The sequence below is a fragment of the Zootermopsis nevadensis genome, unplaced genomic scaffold (assembly GCF_977971745.1).
Source record: "Zootermopsis nevadensis isolate Lab colony 2312 unplaced genomic scaffold, Znev_1.0 Znev_ptg000029l, whole genome shotgun sequence".
Lineage (NCBI taxonomy): Eukaryota > Metazoa > Arthropoda > Insecta > Blattodea > Termopsidae > Zootermopsis > Zootermopsis nevadensis.
In genome coordinates this window covers 13480360-13499225 of record NW_028259161.1, presented here as the reverse complement: position 1 = coordinate 13499225, position 18866 = coordinate 13480360, and the positions used below count along the sequence as shown (strand labels likewise).

At 38.7% G+C, this 18866-nt stretch overlaps 2 protein-coding genes across 5 annotated transcripts in view; one reads left to right on the top strand and one right to left on the bottom strand.

Moving 5' to 3' along the window:
* Positions 1 to 18866, bottom strand: part of LOC110840273 (activating signal cointegrator 1 complex subunit 3) — a 143157-nt gene that overhangs the window by 92349 nt on the left and 31942 nt on the right. The window lies entirely within an intron of this gene.
* On the top strand, positions 2383 to 18232 carry LOC110840275 (UDP-glucosyltransferase 2-like). 4 transcript variants are annotated; one of them, XM_087357931.1, is made up of 6 exons: positions 2441 to 2521; positions 9663 to 9864; positions 10299 to 11128; positions 13318 to 13540; positions 14501 to 14720; positions 16076 to 18232. In XM_087357931.1, exons 3-6 carry the CDS (start codon positions 10313 to 10315, stop codon positions 16365 to 16367), a joined length of 1551 nt encoding a protein of 516 aa, XP_087214057.1. In that variant the 5' UTR covers positions 2441 to 2521; positions 9663 to 9864; positions 10299 to 10312; the 3' UTR covers positions 16368 to 18232. The 4 variants fall into 4 exon arrangements, with proteins under 4 accessions (XP_021940883.2, XP_087214058.1, XP_087214057.1 ...); XM_022085191.2 differs by lacking the exon at positions 9663 to 9864 and having other exon boundaries at positions 2383 to 2521; XM_087357932.1 differs by lacking the exons at positions 9663 to 9864; positions 16076 to 18232 and adding an exon at positions 14864 to 14977 and having other exon boundaries at positions 2383 to 2521.

The window sequence follows — 18866 nt, the reverse complement described above, 5'->3', positions numbered from 1 at the left end:
AGGACACAATGAAGAGCTCCATAATTATCGTCTCCAAATATTCCAATGATAATGAAATTAAGGAATACATGTTCCGTGCATGGAGAAGAGAAATGTGTACAACATTTTGGTTGAGAAGCCTGAATGGAAGAGTCAACTTAGAACACATTGGGAGGTTGATATTAAAAGCGATTTTATGAAATTAGGTTTGGAATTCGTGTATCGGATTAATTTGGCCCAAGGTTGGTATTTGTTGACTATCTGAGCATACTATTAGCTTGTGAACAATGATTTTACTATTTTTAGAAAGTTACTTATACATTTCGTAATAACAGTATTAGTTAGTTACTTCTAATGTAAAGTGTATTAATACGCAGTTTGTATGATATCTCAGACTTGACGCAACAAACGATCCAACCTTCTGTTTAATCATACGGCCTTGGAGTACTGAGTTTACCTCCAACATGCAACCTTAATATCATACTCTGATAAGAATATCAACATTTTAACAACCTTATTATCTAAGAGTTGAACAAGACATGTGCTAATACTATACAGAACATAACCTTCAGGAAAACAATTTTAAATGTTTATGTTACACAGAAGTTACTAACTTTTTTTTTACATAATGTCAACGGACGGTGTGTAGATTCATCTCTTAGTATGAAATCACCACAACACTTCATTTCGAACACGGTGAGGCACCGTTTCTTGTAGTAAACGATGCCCGTATTAACGTTTCAGAGGACGATGGGCTAGAGACGTGGCGTCTAGGAAAGTGTAATCAATGTTATCAAAATTCTTCGAAACATGCTGCGATAAGTAATAGCAAACATGCCAGCTCGATTAAGGAAATGTACTGACAATGTAAAATAATATGTGAAAATTTAATGTACTGTTAATCAATCCTTATAAACAAATTCTATAATTTATAGTTCGATTCATCAAAATCGGTTCAAAAATAAAATGTACATAACAGTTTAGGAATAGGTAGTGACTTTTAGATTTGTATTAACGTAGGAAGAATCTTTTTGGATTTATGGGAGAATAGTTTGGAAACATCTGATAAAAATCAATTACAATACAGTATGAAGCCAGACGTGCGTTTCCGAAAAAATTCTTATATTATTTTTTTCTGCACCAAACAACGTGCTATACTTACATGATCAGGACATCTTTTCCAGAATTTTGTTAGCCGTACAAATTGTACGACAGCTTACTTTGGAGACGTCTGGTAGCAAATGTGTTTAACAACAGTAGAATAAAACATGAAGCTACCAACAACAATGAACCAACAGAATTGCATATTTGAATATCAAACTTCGACCCAAAACTAGAATGACATTCTATAATAAATAACAAAGCGAATATGATATTGGTCTATGGAATTGTTTTAACATCTGTGTATGTTCGTGTAGAAACAAAGTACAAAATAACAGACCTACTGTTACATTACTGCATAAAAATTTATCAGATTTATCTCTCTTCTAACGTTATTAAAGGTACTTTACAGGTACATGAAAAAAACTGATAAGGATATTAGAAGAATCACTTAAGGCTGCAATAATCTAAAAGAGATAAACATGTTCTCATTCGTGTTCGAATGCTACTTGCAATAAAATCACTTACTACACGACTATTTTAAAGTATTCGTCAGCTAAAGAAGGACCTCTTGTGATAAATCTGTATTTCTGAAGAAAACAATGGATGACATCATTTACTTAAAATTATATTATCAAAGTTACATGATAAAGAAGATCTGAAAATATGTATGATATGTTTCTTTACACAATTATGGTGATGTTAAGGTATTTCAACCCGGAAGACCAACAACAACGCAAATCATTCCCGTAGGTCAAAATATGGGGCACTACCTCCACAAAAACTGACGTAATGTACCTTAAGCACCCGACCAAAATATATTAATATAATAAAATTGTCTATGACCTTTCTCCATAAAAACATTACCATGTCTATTAGGCGTAAAATAGAAAAAATTAAAGATAATAAGTTCGAGATATTTTCTCTTCGTCACAGTGGCCGCGCGGTCTGAGGCGTGGGTCTTGTGCCGCTTGGTCACTGGGACCGTGGGTTCGAATGACACTCAAGCCATGGATGTTTGTGCTGTCCTGTGTACAGGTAGAGGCCTTGCGACGCTGGTCATTTGTCTAAGCAGTACTACCAACTATCTAACAGTTCAAAGCCAACGAAAGTTGACCCCAAGATGCTAAGTATTTTCTCTTCAGGGGTACTACATCATGGTGTCAGTAAAACTGATTAGACACGAGGTGGCATAACCTAAAGCCACAGACAGACGTCCTCGTATTATAATGGAATGTTTACTCATAAATTATTCAACTCATCTCGAAGTACAAGCAGTTGGTTAAAAGATGGCGCTATATGTGTCAATATATTTGTAATGTTTACTGATACGATTCGAATTGCAAGTCACTCCTATTTTTCTTCAGTCAGCTGAAGGAACTGGAGTGGCTAGTTGAGCCTACTTGAATCTCGTGCTCTTCGGTGAAGAAAACTCAAAGCGGTACGTAACATCATTATTTAATAAAGGATAAAACAGGCACCACATGTTTTTCTATAGACATTTTTACTATACGGGTCTAAGAAATCCCTAAAGTCACTTTTTAAAAGTTGACGTGACATGTGAAATATATCAGAGGGAATTTTGAATATTCTCTTAAAAAATGGGATCAATAATCAACTAAAACCAAAGAGATTAAATCATTGTTTTATTTGTTTATTATACACTCGTGTATTGTGGACAAGTGTCACCGAAATCTAGAGTATTTCAATTTCCGGGACAATCATACGTAATGCGAACCATTCTGTTCAACTTTCAAAAAGACCAATTATCTAGAAATTTAGATGCCTATTAATATCAAGTACTAACTCTAATCTATTGTTAGGTCGACAATCCGTCTACACAGCCAATAGTTTCAAAGTTTATTAAGATCCACTACATGTTTCGATCGTAATTAATCATCTTCAGGTGGTTCTTTTTAATTGCTTGAAACCAACAGAGATGAATACCAAACTGTATACGTATTTTCTATTGGTGACTCTGTCTTAAGCAGTTTATCTATTTCAGTAATGTAGACGACGTAGTTAGCTGTAGTTGAACTGAAGGGGTTCATTGGTATAGCAAACTTCCCTTTCTCCTTTAGAGGAGTTGCCCGAATCGGTTGTAGCCTTTGGCCCCAGTACTCCAGATGAAGACTGACTCAAACAGTTAGTCCCGTACAAACCATACATTTTACCTTCACACCTTAGCAGATCGCCGGGGCTCAAACCCAGAAACGCGGTGCCACATCTCCCCCCCTAAGGTGTTTTGGACAGGTTAGCAAGGCAAAAACTGGCCGAAATCGCCTTACCTGTCCAGTGGCATCGCAGTAACTACCGTCTACTGTCACAATCACACATCAAATATATATGTTATCACATGTTACATCTATGACAAGTCCCACAACCTTAAATAGTACAGATTGTATACATCGCTCTTGGAATTACCAAAATTTAACAACACACGAAGTTCACATAACATCAAAACGAAAAAGGTAAACTAGCCTACCTTCCCCTAATTCTTAGTAAAAATTACCTCTCAATTATTTAAACGAATTGTCAAATTACCCTTCACAATTTATCCAAATTAATAACTTTGGTTAATTGTCACATCAGTCATTATCTTCAATCGATCTACACATTAAATAATTAATTGCAAACAAATTAAATTCTTACATCAACTTATTGTTGTCTTTGCTGCAGCAAGTCATTTTTAAATTACGTATTGCCTATGCCTACTATTTACATATGCCTATTACCATCTACAAGTATATATCAGTAATCACTTTGAATCTCTTATCCATTTATTAATTGTTATTAATTTCCACAACTGAAACAGTCTTTCAACAGTTAACAGATTAGCAAAACACACAGTTCAATTCCGAATCAGGCTTAAAGCGCCATAGGTTTTCAGTCACACTTGGTGGTTATGTTATCACATCACACAGCACGTCATCACTATGGTTGATAAACTCGTCATTCGCTGATCACTTCTACACGCACTTTAGCTTATCATTTCACCGCCATTTCCCATAATTATAGACTTCACATTTACTTCAGCTTTTTAGAGTGGCACAGGGAATTATACAGAGTAAGTCAAAAGTAGCTGCACACCTTTAGAGAACTGTAACCGTGTTACCTGCGGCCAAAATGTGCTGATATCAGCAGATATCTGTAGGGCATAAACTCAAGTTTCATTTGTTTGTTATAATTCTTCACATTGCCGCTGAGAGCGCTTGTGAATTGTGGAAAACAAAATGGAGACTTATAGTGGCGAGGAAAGAGCACAATGTGTGTTCTGGTTCGAACAAACGAAGAGTGCAACTCAATTTCAGCAAGATGGTGCATCTCCTCATTTCCATACAGATGTCAGAGCATGTTTGTATCTCCACTTCCCAGGTCGGTGGATTAGACGTGTAGGTCCAATCGCTTGGCCACCTCGTTCACCGGATCTCACACCAGCAGATTTTTTCATGCGGCGATACATTAAGGATCACGTTTACCACCCACCCTCACCCAACGATAATAGAGAATTACGGAAGACGATTCGTTTGTTCGAACCAGAACACACATTGTGCTGTTTCCTCGCCACTATAAGTATCCATTTTGTTTTACACAATTCACAAGCGCTCTCAGCGGCAATGTGAAGAACTATAACAAACAAACAAAACTTGATGTTATGCCCTACAGATATCTGCTGATATCAGCACAATTTGGCTGCAGGTAACACGGTTACAGTTCTCCAAAGGTGTGCAGCTACTTTTGACTTACTCTGTATAGATTGCATCATTTCATAATTTCCATTTCTGATATTTGTCGTATATATACACACCTCCCTACTTAATTAGCTGTGTGCCTAAACTCCTCCCTGCTCTCAAGATTCCCAACGTAACAACGGTTTGTTCTTAAAACTACACCAGTCCCATTAATTCTCCCTCTCATACAAGAATTTTGTATACATTGCTTGAGTGTTTGTAAGTTTGGCCCCGTCTTTGTGATGGCATATTACTTTCGATTACGCTAATCAGCGACATTGACACACAAAAAAGAGAATACCAAAATGAATAATTGCCGTCAAAAACAAATAAACAGTTTCGCATCGGTTTAACTGTGCAACCTGTGGTCACATTTTATGTTCTCTCTTAGAACTGAGCGTGTCTAAGCTGCGTTGTCATTCTTTCGCCTGTCCATTCCTGTAAGTAAGGTTTCAGAGCATTTTTGTTGAAAATCCTTCTTTCCCTGCCGTCCGGGCTTCATAAGTCATACGCGGAGGGTGGAATAATTCTCGAAATCATCCACAGTCCATCGTCACGCCAGCAATTACATCTGAAACTACCTGAAACTTAGCCAACGCCAAATAATTTATTTTAACCTCACGTGTTGAAGATGAAGTTCAAAGGATTGAGAAAAAACCCAGTAAATCATTGACATAACTCACGGTGTACCCATAGGAATCTGGTCCCAAGAGCAAATTGGAGCACCCTGATGAAGGCAGATAACGAATTGCGAAAGCCGCATGGAGTTCGTTTAAATTGATACACTTGGAAATCAAATAGGAATGCTGTGTATTTTCTAGATTCGGGTTTTAGTTCTATCCGAAGGAACACCGAGAATAAATCAATTCTGGTAATGAACTGCGTTCCATGGGATCGCTGGAGTGATTCCTGGACTCGTGGTCTGTCCGGCCTGGTAATCTGGTTAATCCTGCGGGAATCTATACAGACCCTCGGTGGCTTTGTTTCTCGCATATCAATGGTCAGAGGTTTCAGATAACTAGAATCACTTGTTTCTATGACGTCGTCCATTAACCACTGCTCAATTTGGTTTCGAACCTAAGTTCTCACAACAAAGGGGATTGGCCCTGAATGACAGACGATTGTGATATCGTAAGCGATTTTAAATTCGTATTCCATAAGCCTACATTTACCCGGCTTCGTCGTAAAATATTTTCGGTACCATAGGAGTGTCTCGAACAACTCATGTTTCTGTTTTAAATTCAAAAAAGTAGCTTCGTCGACCTCTGTGTCGGTCTGAAATCGCCCTAGTATCTCCCATTTCTGTCTTCAGTTCTGAGTTCGATTCCTAGCAAGTTAGCAGGTGGCTCACTACTAAATTCCGGTCAATGCTCCTCGCATGACCACAAAATCCGTCCTCCCGGATCACTAACGTCACACTCCCTATACAAATCCCTGAGGGTCATCAACCCCGAGTGCGGAAATCCTCTCCCAATATCCTTATTCATTTTAATATTATCTTCTGTTGGAACCACGCGATATTCAGTTAATTTAGGTTGAAATACACTAGCGCGTTGGACACTAGTGAATGGCAACGTTCTATTTAGTTCCATTGTGTCAGGCAATATCGAATAATTAGACTGAGATTTGGGGTTCGATACTAGGTCGTCTTCTGTTCCTTCCCTCGCCGTGGAGTCGTAAAAGAACTGGTGATGGCCATCCATACTATCGATTTTCACTGAAAAGCTTCTCTGTTTAAAATCTAATGACTTCGTAATCGTTACGGAAACTTACTCCTAATATAGGCTCCGCCATTAGCTGAGTCGATATCATGAAAGTGTACTCATACGGAACACCATCGACCTTGAAGTCGATTAGGGCCTGCTTGCGAATTTTATTAGTTTTCGATACCCAAGCTGTTGTAAGTACACCATTTACAACTGGTATCTCCGGTACCCTCGTACCACATAATATAAAGGCGTCGTACAACTCATCTGACAACACAGAGATTTCCCTTCCTGCAATATTAATCTCACATGAGGACATCCCCTTAGGTTTCCTCCATTTATGAAGTAAACAGTAATATCTGTCTTAAGGTTGTCGTCAATTTCAGATTTACAAATTTCCATTATTTGGGTTTCTTCCGACTCTTTCCTGCCAAAATTTTGACTACTTGGAATCCAAACTAAAACTGGGGCAGAATTTTCTATATATTACGTGTGTCGCTTCATTATCACTACCTGTTTGAGTTTTCCGGCGTTCTGTCGTTCCGACTGGCAACGTCTCGGTTCAAATTTGTCCTGGTAAAGTGGACAACGAGCGGTCGCTTGTTTCTGCTGATTCCACAGTAATTTGGTTATGGCGACTTTAAACTGCTCATAACTCAACAAATCTTTGTAAATTTCTGTTCACCACTGCTTTGCATAACCATCCGTTACTGCTTAAAGAGTAATCGGCAGTCTAACTGAATCTGACATTGCTCTCAAACGGAAATATTCGTCTAGCTCACTCAAATACTGCACGATGTTCTGTTTAGAAGGGTCTCTGTAAGTGGGTATGACACTACGGCGCACAATAGCCGTGTTGACGCTACTACAATCAACATGTACACTCGAGAACAGTGGTGGACTGGTACTTATTCCAACATCACATTCACTCTCCTGATGTTTGGGTTCATGACGGCAGCCAGACGTTACTGATTGGGCTGAGGCTCCTGGTTCTACACAACCACCCGAATTGTCACTAGCGGGCCCGTCTCTATCACTGTTAGACGGCTGGTCTAAATGTCTACAAGCAGCTGATAATTTCTCCTCCAATATTACTAATCAAGACGTTACTTCTCCTATCTTGGACTGACTATCCTTCTATGCAGTCTCTAATCGACCCCAAAGTCCACTTATATTGGTCTCATCCTCATTGCTTCGAACGGGTCCTGTCTAAAATTTTGCATTTCCTACCGAAAAGTGATTCTCGCCTATGCTCAAATTTTCCCCTGTTCATCTGTTCATTATTTCGCTTGGCTTCCGCAATATTCTCTCGCGTCTGATTATTCACACTCGCAGTCATTTTCTTAAGATTCTCGTCTGCAAGTTTAATTTCATGTTGGGTGCCCTCTCTGAGACTTGATGCTTCGCTAGACAGTTTGTTTATCTCTGATCGATTACGCTTTACAATAGCCTGATTCAGCTTATCTATCTCACACTTTGCTTTAACAGTAGTTCAAAGTTACACAACATACCAGATCGAAGCTTATCTACAGAATGAGTCAAAGGTATGTGTACAAACTTCGTGTGCGTGTTCCAGGATCAAAAATAAGAAAAAATGTTCCTATGACCTTGGGGTCGCAAATGTTTCATTTTCGAAATAATAACCAAAAATAATTTTCAACTTATGCCTTTATTGCCAAGTATAAGTGACAGGGATGTTTCTTTATAACAGTTGCTCAAGGGTTGATCCTCCATTCTCCACACATGCACGAGCACGACGTACACAAGACTGACGAATTCGTTCGTACACACCAGGGTTTTCTCGAATCATTTGGCATGCATTCTGCACACGTTTCCATAGGTCGTCATCATTGTTTATGGGTATTGCATAAACGACGAACTTCAAGGGATCCACAGATAAAAGTCCAATGGAGTCAGGTCCGGTGACCTCGGTGGCCATGCTACTGGGCCACTGCGTCCAATCCATCGCTGAGGGTACTGTTTATTGAGATGATATCTGACGCAATGGGAGACATGTGCTGGGGCTCTGACGTTCATAAACCACATTTGTCTTTTTGTATTCAGTGGTACAGTTTCAAGGAGACGTGGCAAGTGTCTTCTTAAGAATCGCCGATATGAAGGTCCTCTTAGACGCGATGGAAGCATGTGTGGACCAATGAGCATGTCGCCAACAATTCCTGCCCAAACGTTAATTGAAAATATTTGCTGGAAGCTGGATTATCTTTGACGTAAAGCCATTCATTGAAACTTATTTTTGGCTATTATTTCGAAAATGAAACATTTTCGACCCAATGCTCAAAGGAAATGTTTTGTTATTTTTGAACTTGGAACACGCATATAAGTTTGTAAACATACTTTTGACACAACCTGTATTCTGTTTCTGTCCTGCCTAAAATGTCCATTCTTTTTCTCCGCCTCTATCCTGATTCTCATACCCTCCTTTCTGCCTTCTTGCAAAGAGTTCCAAATTATGTCTAGTAAGTTCCCTACAGCCTGCGCTCCCCCGGCCAATGAAACGGTTGACTTTTGGTTTAGAATATCTGCGCCTGTCGATACCTGCTGACCCGGAAATTCATCTGTCCCATAAATTTCACTCTCGTACAAAGGTTTTCCGCACTGTAAATCAAAATCTTAATTTCCGTCTATACGTACGTCTGCAACCTCACACACAAGTATTTTGCTCCTCAGTTGCCTCCCTGTCGTTCTGGTTGTACTGACTGGCCTGTTTTTTGTTTGTATCTGTTAATCAGTCGTAGACCCGGAGCTCGGTGTCCTTGGTTCGGTAGACCTCTCTGTTCGCGCTCACTTTAACTCCTTGTGAGTGCTGCTGGGTTCACTCACCGACTTCTTCGGATGACTGTTTGGAAGTTCCTCGATTTTTCGTGCTCACGTTTTTGCGTCAACTCTGCTGCAACCATCCGTTTCGGTTGTAGCCTTTGGTGACGATGGAATTTATGAGTTAGTTCGGGGGAGCCTAGCTCAGGTGGACATGAGGCTTGTGGTCTGGGGATATTGCGTGGAGGAGTATAAATTGAACGCCAGCGAGGAGGTTTGGACAGTGGTTTCCGGTAAAAAGTCCCGTCGTTGCAGTGTAGAAACAAAAACAATTCGTTCAGACGACTAACACAGTAGTTTATTTCTGCAGTTAACAGTCACTCTCCGTCGATCGTAGGACAAGAATCAGTCTGCGTGTCTCCTTGCCGGAATCCAGAATCAGAGTGCCCCCTTTTGAGTGTCCTCCCCACTACATCCCTCCCCCACTTACCCAGATCTACCCCACATCATCAACCAAACCCTTCAGTTCAACTACAGCTTTCTTCCGGTCACAGTCCACTCTACTTAAACAGGTAAGGTACTTAAGACACAGTTCAGTATGTGGTAAAGTCAACAAGAGAAAATATGTGTACAATTCAGCATTTATATCTTTTAGTTTCGAACAATTAAATAAACCCACCTGAAGGTGACCAGTTACGGTCGAAACATTTAGTGAATCTTAATAAACATTAAACTATAATAAAAATTGTCGTGTAGACGGACTGTCAACAAATAACAGGATAAATCCCTCAAAACTCTAATGGAGTCTTCAGACGTGATGTAGACGTAAATAATTTACATCACATAAAAGCTAACCTATCTTTGTGTGCAGTGGTTAAAACCGTGTTTAGACACGTAGCATACTATTATTTGAGGTCATTCACTTGATAAAGCGTCGATAAACAATCTAATCAGTGGTCTACATCCCGAGCATAGTCTAATTGTGTTTTTCGTCTATTTGCGCAAGTATTCGGCTACTCCATGGGAAACATCTTCGCCTGCATCCTGCTGCAATGCCTTCTGGGATATTCTTCGGGCGCCCGGATTTTGGGAATTTTTCCTCACGTCGCTAAAAGCCACTTCATGATGTCCGAGGTTCTGATGAAAGGTTTAGCAGCCAGAGGTCATGAAGTAACTGTGATAAGTCATTTCCCTCAGAAAACTCAGGTAGCAAATTACACAGACATCAGCCTCATTGGGTCCATGCCGAGTTTCGTCAGCACTGTGCCTCTGGATGACATAGCAACAGGATGGGTTTACACCACAGTGAAAATCGTGTCAGAACTTGGTGTCACCGGATGTGAGAAGACATTATCTCATCCTCCAGTTCAAAAACTTATGAATTCTAAAGAAAAGTTTGATCTGGTTATCACAGAACTCTTCAATACGGATTGCTACGTCGGATTTGCATACAAATTTAAAGTTCCATTTATATCCATCGTTACAACGCCATTGCTACCCTGGGGATATGAAAGATTTGCAAATCCCGATAACCCTGCGTACATTGGAAACATTTTCCTAGGACATTCTGATAGAATGTCTTTCTTAGAGAGGCTGGTAAACACGGTATATATGAAGATATTACAATGGGAATATCATTACTGGTTTGACATGCCTTCCCAGATGATAGCAAGGAAATACTTTGGAGAGACATTGCCTCCTCTGGCGGATATTGTACGAAACACGAGTTTAGTTCTGGTTAACAGGCACTTCACATTGAACCAACCTGTTCCAAACGTACCCGCTGTCATTGAGGTTGGCGGACTTCACGTGGAGGTGCCGAAGAAACTCCCTGAGGTAAGTGAGAAAAACATCAAAGACGCCAACGGATTCGAGCCTCCCCGGGTACTGGATGCACAACTCCCCATAATCTTCTTCCTTGTTAATACCTTCAGATAATCTACTACCTTCCTCCCAGATCTCTTACAGTTCACTGCACATAATCATTTATTTCACGATGTAATTAACTGGTGCTAATAGTTCATGCAGTGTCGTTAGAAATACATGAAGAGTAAAAAAAGAAAAATACTAAAACCGTAAACCTGCTGAGAAGGTTAACCCAAAGGCCTTAGATTATAAAGGTACGAGGTTTGAATCTCTGCTGTTGTCCCCTTTCCTTTATTGATGAATTTTCGGACATTCCTCAGTATCTAAAGAAAATTATCAATAACCACTGCGGTTTTATCTTATATTCTTTTGTCATCAATATTCATAATTTACCATAGTTTATTATTATACGTTCAGTGTCAATTGATTCAACACGGTAGAACAACTAAAACAATTTACCCTTCATAAAGTCAAGGACGCTTCAGGGGTTCGTGCAAGTCGGCCGAAAACTGACGGCATTAAATATTTGTTTCTGTGTCACTGAAAACTTGTGATGACGTCCAACAAAATCCGAATGCATATTCTGCGAATTCATTAAAATAATGATCAAACTGCATGCTAATACAATACGAGGCATTCTTGCAGTAAAAGAGTGGTCAGCAAATATGCGTCTATGCTAGTGTTCCGCAACTGATGTGCCACTGCAAGGTTTCAGGTCTGACGCGAATTGTTATATTCGGAGTTAATAGTTAGGAAAAGGAAATGTATTATCTTTCGTAATCAGAATTCCTATCATACACTGAAAATGGATCGTCATCGATTGTTTAATTTAACGTGTCACAAAGTTAAAATTATTTGGGAACAATAACATATCGATATGATATTCAGGAGGAAGTTAGGAGGAGACTAAATTCCGCAAATGCTTGCCACTTCTCTGTTCAAAATATTGTGTCTTCCCGTCTGATTTCTATGAACCTGAAAATTAAAGTATACAAAGAAATAATTTTGCCTGTTGTTTTGTATGGGTCCGAAACATGGTCTCTCACTCAGAGGAGGAACATAAATGGCAATTATTTGAGATTAGGGTGTTGAGGAGGATATTTGGGCCTAAGAGGGAAGACGATGGGGCGTGGAGAAAACTGCATAATGACTAAATTAAAAATTTGTACTCCTCCCCAAGTATTGTCAGGGTGATTAAGTCGAGAAGAATGAGATGGACAGGGCATGTAGCGGGCATGGATGGGACAAGAGGTGTGCACCGGGTATTGGTTGGGAAACCTGAAGGCAAGAGACCGCTGGGGAGATCTAGACGTAGATGGGAGGATAATCTCAGGCGGGATCTATGGGAGATAGGCGTTGAAGGAGACTGGATTTTGTTGATCCGGTACAGGGACCGGTAGAGGGCTTTGGTTAGTTCGGTGATGAACCTTTAGGTGCCAGCTAGTTAGTTGTGTTTTGTTTTTATATACTTTTTTGTGACAAAAGTTTGTGGTGGGTGGAACAATTACAAGATTTTTGAGCTACCGAATGTATGACTACACTTCTTTCGGATAGTCTGAGCGTTCATTGAGTTGATGTGTGTGCGTGCTTCGTGCTCCAGAAGCCAAGAAGAAATCTGAGGTAAGGTGATTCCATCAGATTTTGTAGTTATTATAGAAGTCCACAAAGATTCTCTCCTCGTACATATAGACGAATGTACAGTCCATTGTGACTTCAGACTCGAAGATAATCCATTTGGAAAACTCGTGTGTATATGAGGTTGGACGCATAACGGCGCGCTAGTAGCCGACGGGATCTGCGATCAGACAATGTTTTGTTAATTTCGGACTGGCATTTGATCCTAATTCTGAGCAGTTGTAGTATATTCCATAATGTTATTGTTAAGCTATTTTAAATTTATAAAAATCATACAGCTCTTAAAATACAGAGCCCATAATATTATTTATTACAAAAAAACAATAATTTATTAGCATTGTTACAGAAATTAGGGACGTATTAAGCTGATCTCAAACAATTTCCAGCTAACAAACATGCAGTGATGGAAAGAAGGCGACAGTTAACTTTTCTCTTGAAAAATGTATCCAGGGTCTTAAGATTACACACAGGTAAAAATACAGAATTTTATGCATTGTGAAACGGACTACAATATATTCCGCTAGGATATCGACAAGTATCTGAACGAATCTGAGCATGGAGCTATTTTCTTCAGTCTCGGTTCTACTGTCCGCGCGGATACTTTCAGCCAGCAGAAAATTGATGCATTTCTGCAGGCGTTTTCGGTTCTGCCACAGCGAATCCTCTGGAAGTGGGAGGGAGAGGCACTGCCAGAACACCTCAAGAACATAAAGATCGCAAAATGGCTGCCACAAGCAGATGTTCTTGGTGAGTAAACTAAATGAATCATTAGACCGCCATCATTGTTTACTTCTTAGATATTAGTACATACCAGTGAGAAACATTGTTGAGCTCTCGTTTTATAAGTGGCCGATACGTAATGGACTAATGATCTCTGAAATATCAATTGATTACTGAATTGTTTATAAAAACGTGACCACATTGTAATTTTCTCAAATGCATTATGCGTGTAGATTATGCAGATTTTAAAAAAACTTGACAAATACTGTCGCCCGTTCGAGTGAGGTAAATTTATTTTGTTAACTGGCGTGCAATGATTCACAATTTAGATTTATGTTAAACACAATTTAAATATTTCTCTTTCTTTAGTAAGATTTGGAAGGTTTTAGTTTTCTCTAAATCAGGGGTTCTCAACCTTTTTCGTTGGCGTACCACTAATTTTAATTTGACACATGAAATGTACCACTAACCAAATGCGTTTAGAGAAAACTTATTTATGTGAATATTAACTTTTAATTTTCTTACTTAGTTCGCGTACTACTCAACATTGGCTCGCGTACCACCAGCGGTACGCGTACCACAGTTTGATAAACGCTGCTCTAAATAATAAAAAATCAATTACGACGACATGTGTGCCTCAGTCTGTAAATATACCAATTTGACACATTAAGACGACACAAATGAAAATTCTTGAAAAGAGTGGTAATAGCAATTGGAATGTTGGCCTTAAATATTAATTGATATTCTTATATGCATTTTGATAAATAGCAATACATAGTGTAGCGTAAATAACACATTTGGAACTTTTGTGTACTCCAAACACTACACCTTTCCAGTCATGTTTTGAGTAGCCTAAATGAAATCGATTGTTACGTCAGGGTAGTAAAATGAAAAATAATTTTAAAAAAGTAAATTTTTTGGACGCAGCATTTTAGTCACATTTGAATTGAGAGACTGCGTTTCGCTGTAGCCAGTTTCGCTTTGCAGGCCATCCCAACGTCAAAGTGTTTATCACCCACGGCGGGCTCATGGGCACTATGGAAGCGGTGTTTAATGGGGTTCCGATGGTCGCGATCCCGCTATTCGGTGACCAGTTTCATAACGTGAGAAACTATGAGGAGGAAGGTGTCGCCATCAAGTTGGATTATTCGACTATTACGAAGGAGAAGGTGTTGAGAGCCCTAAAGGAAGTTCTCAACAACCCCAGGTATTAGGGTCTAGTTCTAACAAGTGACAGTATCCGTCATACCATCTGCTTTATCATTTAGTAAACTTCGGATTTCACCCACAATGTACTGATTTGTGGCAAAGATATATTGCGGGCTGTTATGAACGCTAGTTTGTCCGTAGGTAAAACACACAATCTTTCATGGAACCTGAAGATACTTAACTGAGTTCACAACAGACCATGACGAAATCTTGTTCTAAGCCAATTGAGACTGTCTCCAAGTCACTCAGAAAATATGTGGCCAACATCCAGGGCGAACACGACATCAGAGAACTGCAGAAAACTGCCATTTTAGGATCGTCATACATCATTCGAAAGACGCTGTTGTAAAATATATAGTCATCTCTAACAATAAAATTATATAATACATGTAATATGTATTAAAAACAAAATGTATCCTGGAAATAACTGCTGCCCTATGTACCTTAGGGACAAGGTCTGTCTCGGGTACATGGAAGTACAAACCCTATAGTGGCGGATAGATGGGATAATTCAATTCAATTCTTTATTATTTGTGTGCTGTATCAACAGCCTGGTGGCCAATTACAGATACAGCACAGAGATAAACTCACAAACACAGTAAAACATAAAAGGTAAACAAGCAATATATAAAATACATTGATACGGAAAGTACACAAAAAATTACTACTAACTACATTAGGATATTTGTAAAATAACATGAATCAATTAAGTAAATTATGCTATTATAGAATATGATTAAGTGTGACAATTTTCGTCTCGAATATGTCCAAATCCCTGCAGACAACATTAGCAGCTGATGCGCATCTAGCAGAAGGACTGTTTTTGAACAAGGGGCTAAAACTGAACATAGAAAAATCTCTCAGATTCCGAGCAGGGATGCGGAGACCGACAGCTTCCAGAAGGGAAGGACAGCATTTAAAACCGCGGTAAACCTGTGCAAGGAATAGTGCATCACTGCAATGCCTTCTCTTACGCAGGGTATGGAGTTTTAAATGCTCTAACGCATCAGCATAGCTGTAATGCACTTGGGGAAGGAAACGATAGTAGCAAAGGGCTGCAAACGTCTGCTGAATACGTTCCAGTTTGTTATAATAATAATAATAATAACGACGACGACAATTAAATATATTATTTAATACTAAAGCCGGCGGTCCCACTTCGTAGCTTTGCGGCATGCGGTATGTTACTTCTACGGTACTAGGTTTAGATCGTTGACGTCATATTTGGTTGTCTGTTGATTCGTGATTCGTTGTGATTTTTGGATTTCTGTAAACGTGTAACTGTTACATGACTGAAATCAATGACGCAGATAACACCTCATCGCTAATTGACTGTTTACGTTACCGTTTCAGTTACAAACAGAACGCCGTGACTCTTTCAAGAGCATTTCGTGATCGTCCTATGTCTCCTCTGAACACCGCCATATTCTGGACCGAGTACGTCATCAGACATGGAGGGGCGTCGCATATGCGATCTGTAGCACTTTACTTAACCTGGTACCAATATTTGTTACTGGATGTCATTTCAGTTTTATTCCTGTTTGCAGCTGGGAGTCTAATTACAGCATACGTTATAATTAAGAGATTACTGCAGCTTTTGAAGTTAAAATCGTCTGACAAAGCAGAAAGTAAGAAATTAAATTGAGCTTTTAACTGACTTGTCAGTAATTATATTTATTCTCATCTGGTAATAAAGGATAAACATGGGAGCAAAACAAAAACTAATTTTTGAAGAAAACTTAGAAATGGAGCTTGTGTTAATTGTATGATTTGACTTAACTTGGGTTTGTTTGTCACATACATTTATTTTTAAAGAGTTTTGCAAGGCGATGAAAGGTGCTGGATGCTTATAATATGATGGATATGCGTTATCAACTTCACGTGTGTGTACATTCTATACAAACATAAAAAGAACCACAAGAATTATAAGAAATGTTATGCTTACAAGGAGTATCATCACAACATAAATTTTGAACATGGCTGTCTTCTGGGTTCTTCTGCCGTGTAGTCTGGTAGAAGTTTACTGACGTTTCGGAGTTCCTTGCTGCTCCCATCATTGGGGCGATGACGGAGGGAGCAAGGACCTCTGAAACGTCGGTAAACTTCTACCAGACTACATGGTGCAACAACCCAGAAGACAGCCATCTTCAGACTCACCGCCGTGAAAACCTCAAATCATACAACATATATTTTATGCAGATGAAATATTATTAAAAGTGTGCTATTACTGTTTGAACACTATTTTCTTGGCTGAGTACAAGATAAACTAAACAATTTATGTAGCAAATTATAATACAAAGTAATACAAAGTCCGCATATATTTATAAACAGTGCATGTTTTACGTCTCTCGAATGTAGGCCTTAAGCTTTTGTCTATCACGAAAGCTGTGAAGATTCACAAGATTCAAACACGAAAAACTACATACCAAATTTCACAACTTGTTTTGTTACCATTAAAATCCACAGGGGAAATAGATTAATTTTTTGTACATTTGTATATTAAAATTGTCGATGCTACTGTTCTGGGCTGCGACGCCATATGGACTTGGCAGGTAGATTCCAATTTCTTCAGGCTTGGAGAGAGTGTTGGCGTTCACCTAAAGGTTTACATCGTGTCATAACCCAGAAGAACAGTATCGACATCTTCACCGACGTGAAGACCTCAGATCACATATAATATAATATTCTTACATGTATTAAGTAGAATGAGTTGAGATGAACGATTCTTATTAACATGTGTTCTGCTAGGTGACTGAACTCTGTCTCGAAAATACAAGTTTAATATATCCCACTAAAGTAATATTTATGGTGTATACTATAATATAATAACAATAATTAAATATTTCATTAGAGCAGGGGTTCTTAAGTCTTTCGAAACGTAGGGCCACATTTGCCCTTATTTATCGAATCGTGGGTTGCATGATTATAAATGGGGATAATTTATCGAAACTTCAAAGCAATTTATCATAAATGCTATTAAATTATTCCATGCCTACGATCGCAAACATTTTTATGTGTTACTCGACCATTTTCATTAAAAATATAAGTCAGTGAGATACTGAAATTCCTTATGCTTCAGTAATATTTCAGTATCAGATTTAATTTCTGTTGTTACGGATCCTTCAAAACATGCACACGGCCACATGTTTGGCGGATCACGGGTTGAGAACCCCTGGACCAGAAAACAAAATGGCGTCGGGATGTATTCATCATTCTATAATTTTTTAAAGTGTTTAAAAGTATTGCAGCTTTTAACAAAATCCGCCCTCTCTGCTAAAATAATGACTACAAAATTTCAATTAAACTTATGTGTCAAAACTGATAATTGCTAAGGAATCTTTCTACTGAATAACTTTGTAGTGTGATATTTTGAGTGTCAATTCGGCAAGCGTAGTCTTCTAATATTATAAATGTGTATAGATCTTTGTTTTTACTTTGATATATACTGAAAAATAACGACAGAATTATTTGTTGAAGTAGTAGATATTAATAAAGATTGTTCATATACAACTGCAGTAAATAATTATTCAAACCTCACCGAATTCTGTAAGGGCATTGCTTTCTTTATCCTAATTTTCTTTGTACTTAAGCTTTATCTATTTGAAGACCAAATAGCAGACATGTAATCTCAATGTATACTGTGAGATTATCCGTCCTCAGGATAAGTAAGAAGATGACTGTCATATGGGAGGTTTCGCTGTGTAGTCTCGTAGAAATTAACAGACGTTTCAGAGGCGCTTACTGTCTTCACAATCCATGGTGATGATAATCGCCAATTGACGGACAGACTTGTATGGGCGCATAAGACGTTCGCTCACTCTGCAGCAAGAAGAGATAATTTATACTGCCTCAAATTCAAAGGCAACCTCTGAAACGTCGTGTACTTCTGTGTTTATAGTTTTATTCTGACAACAGAACTTAACCAAGCTGTCTTTTCGCAAATGTAAAAATCACTCATCATTGGGTTAAGATAATATGTTAATCCACAGGAAAACACAAGTGATCTGAGGGGTTTCAAACATTTAAAAATATTTAACGGTATATAAAAAAAGAAACTTACGCACAAGGACAAGGCAGTAAAACTTCGATTACTCAATAAATCCTTTTTTATAATCGAATCCTATTCCACAAAATCTGTGACTGT

What these genes read in the sequence shown, in the direction of transcription:
- LOC110840275 (XM_022085191.2), top strand. Translation starts at nt 10,313, where the DNA reads ATGGGAAACATCTTCGCCTGCATCCTGCTGCAATGCCTTCTGGGATAT. An exon ending in TGCCGAAGAAACTCCCTGAG is followed by an intron (nt 11,129 to 13,317) that starts GTAAGTGAGAAA and finishes ATATTCCGCTAG; the next exon opens with GATATCGACAAGTATCTGAA. An exon ending in GAAGTTCTCAACAACCCCAG is followed by an intron (nt 14,721 to 16,075) that starts GTATTAGGGTCT and finishes TTACCGTTTCAG; the next exon opens with TTACAAACAGAACGCCGTGA.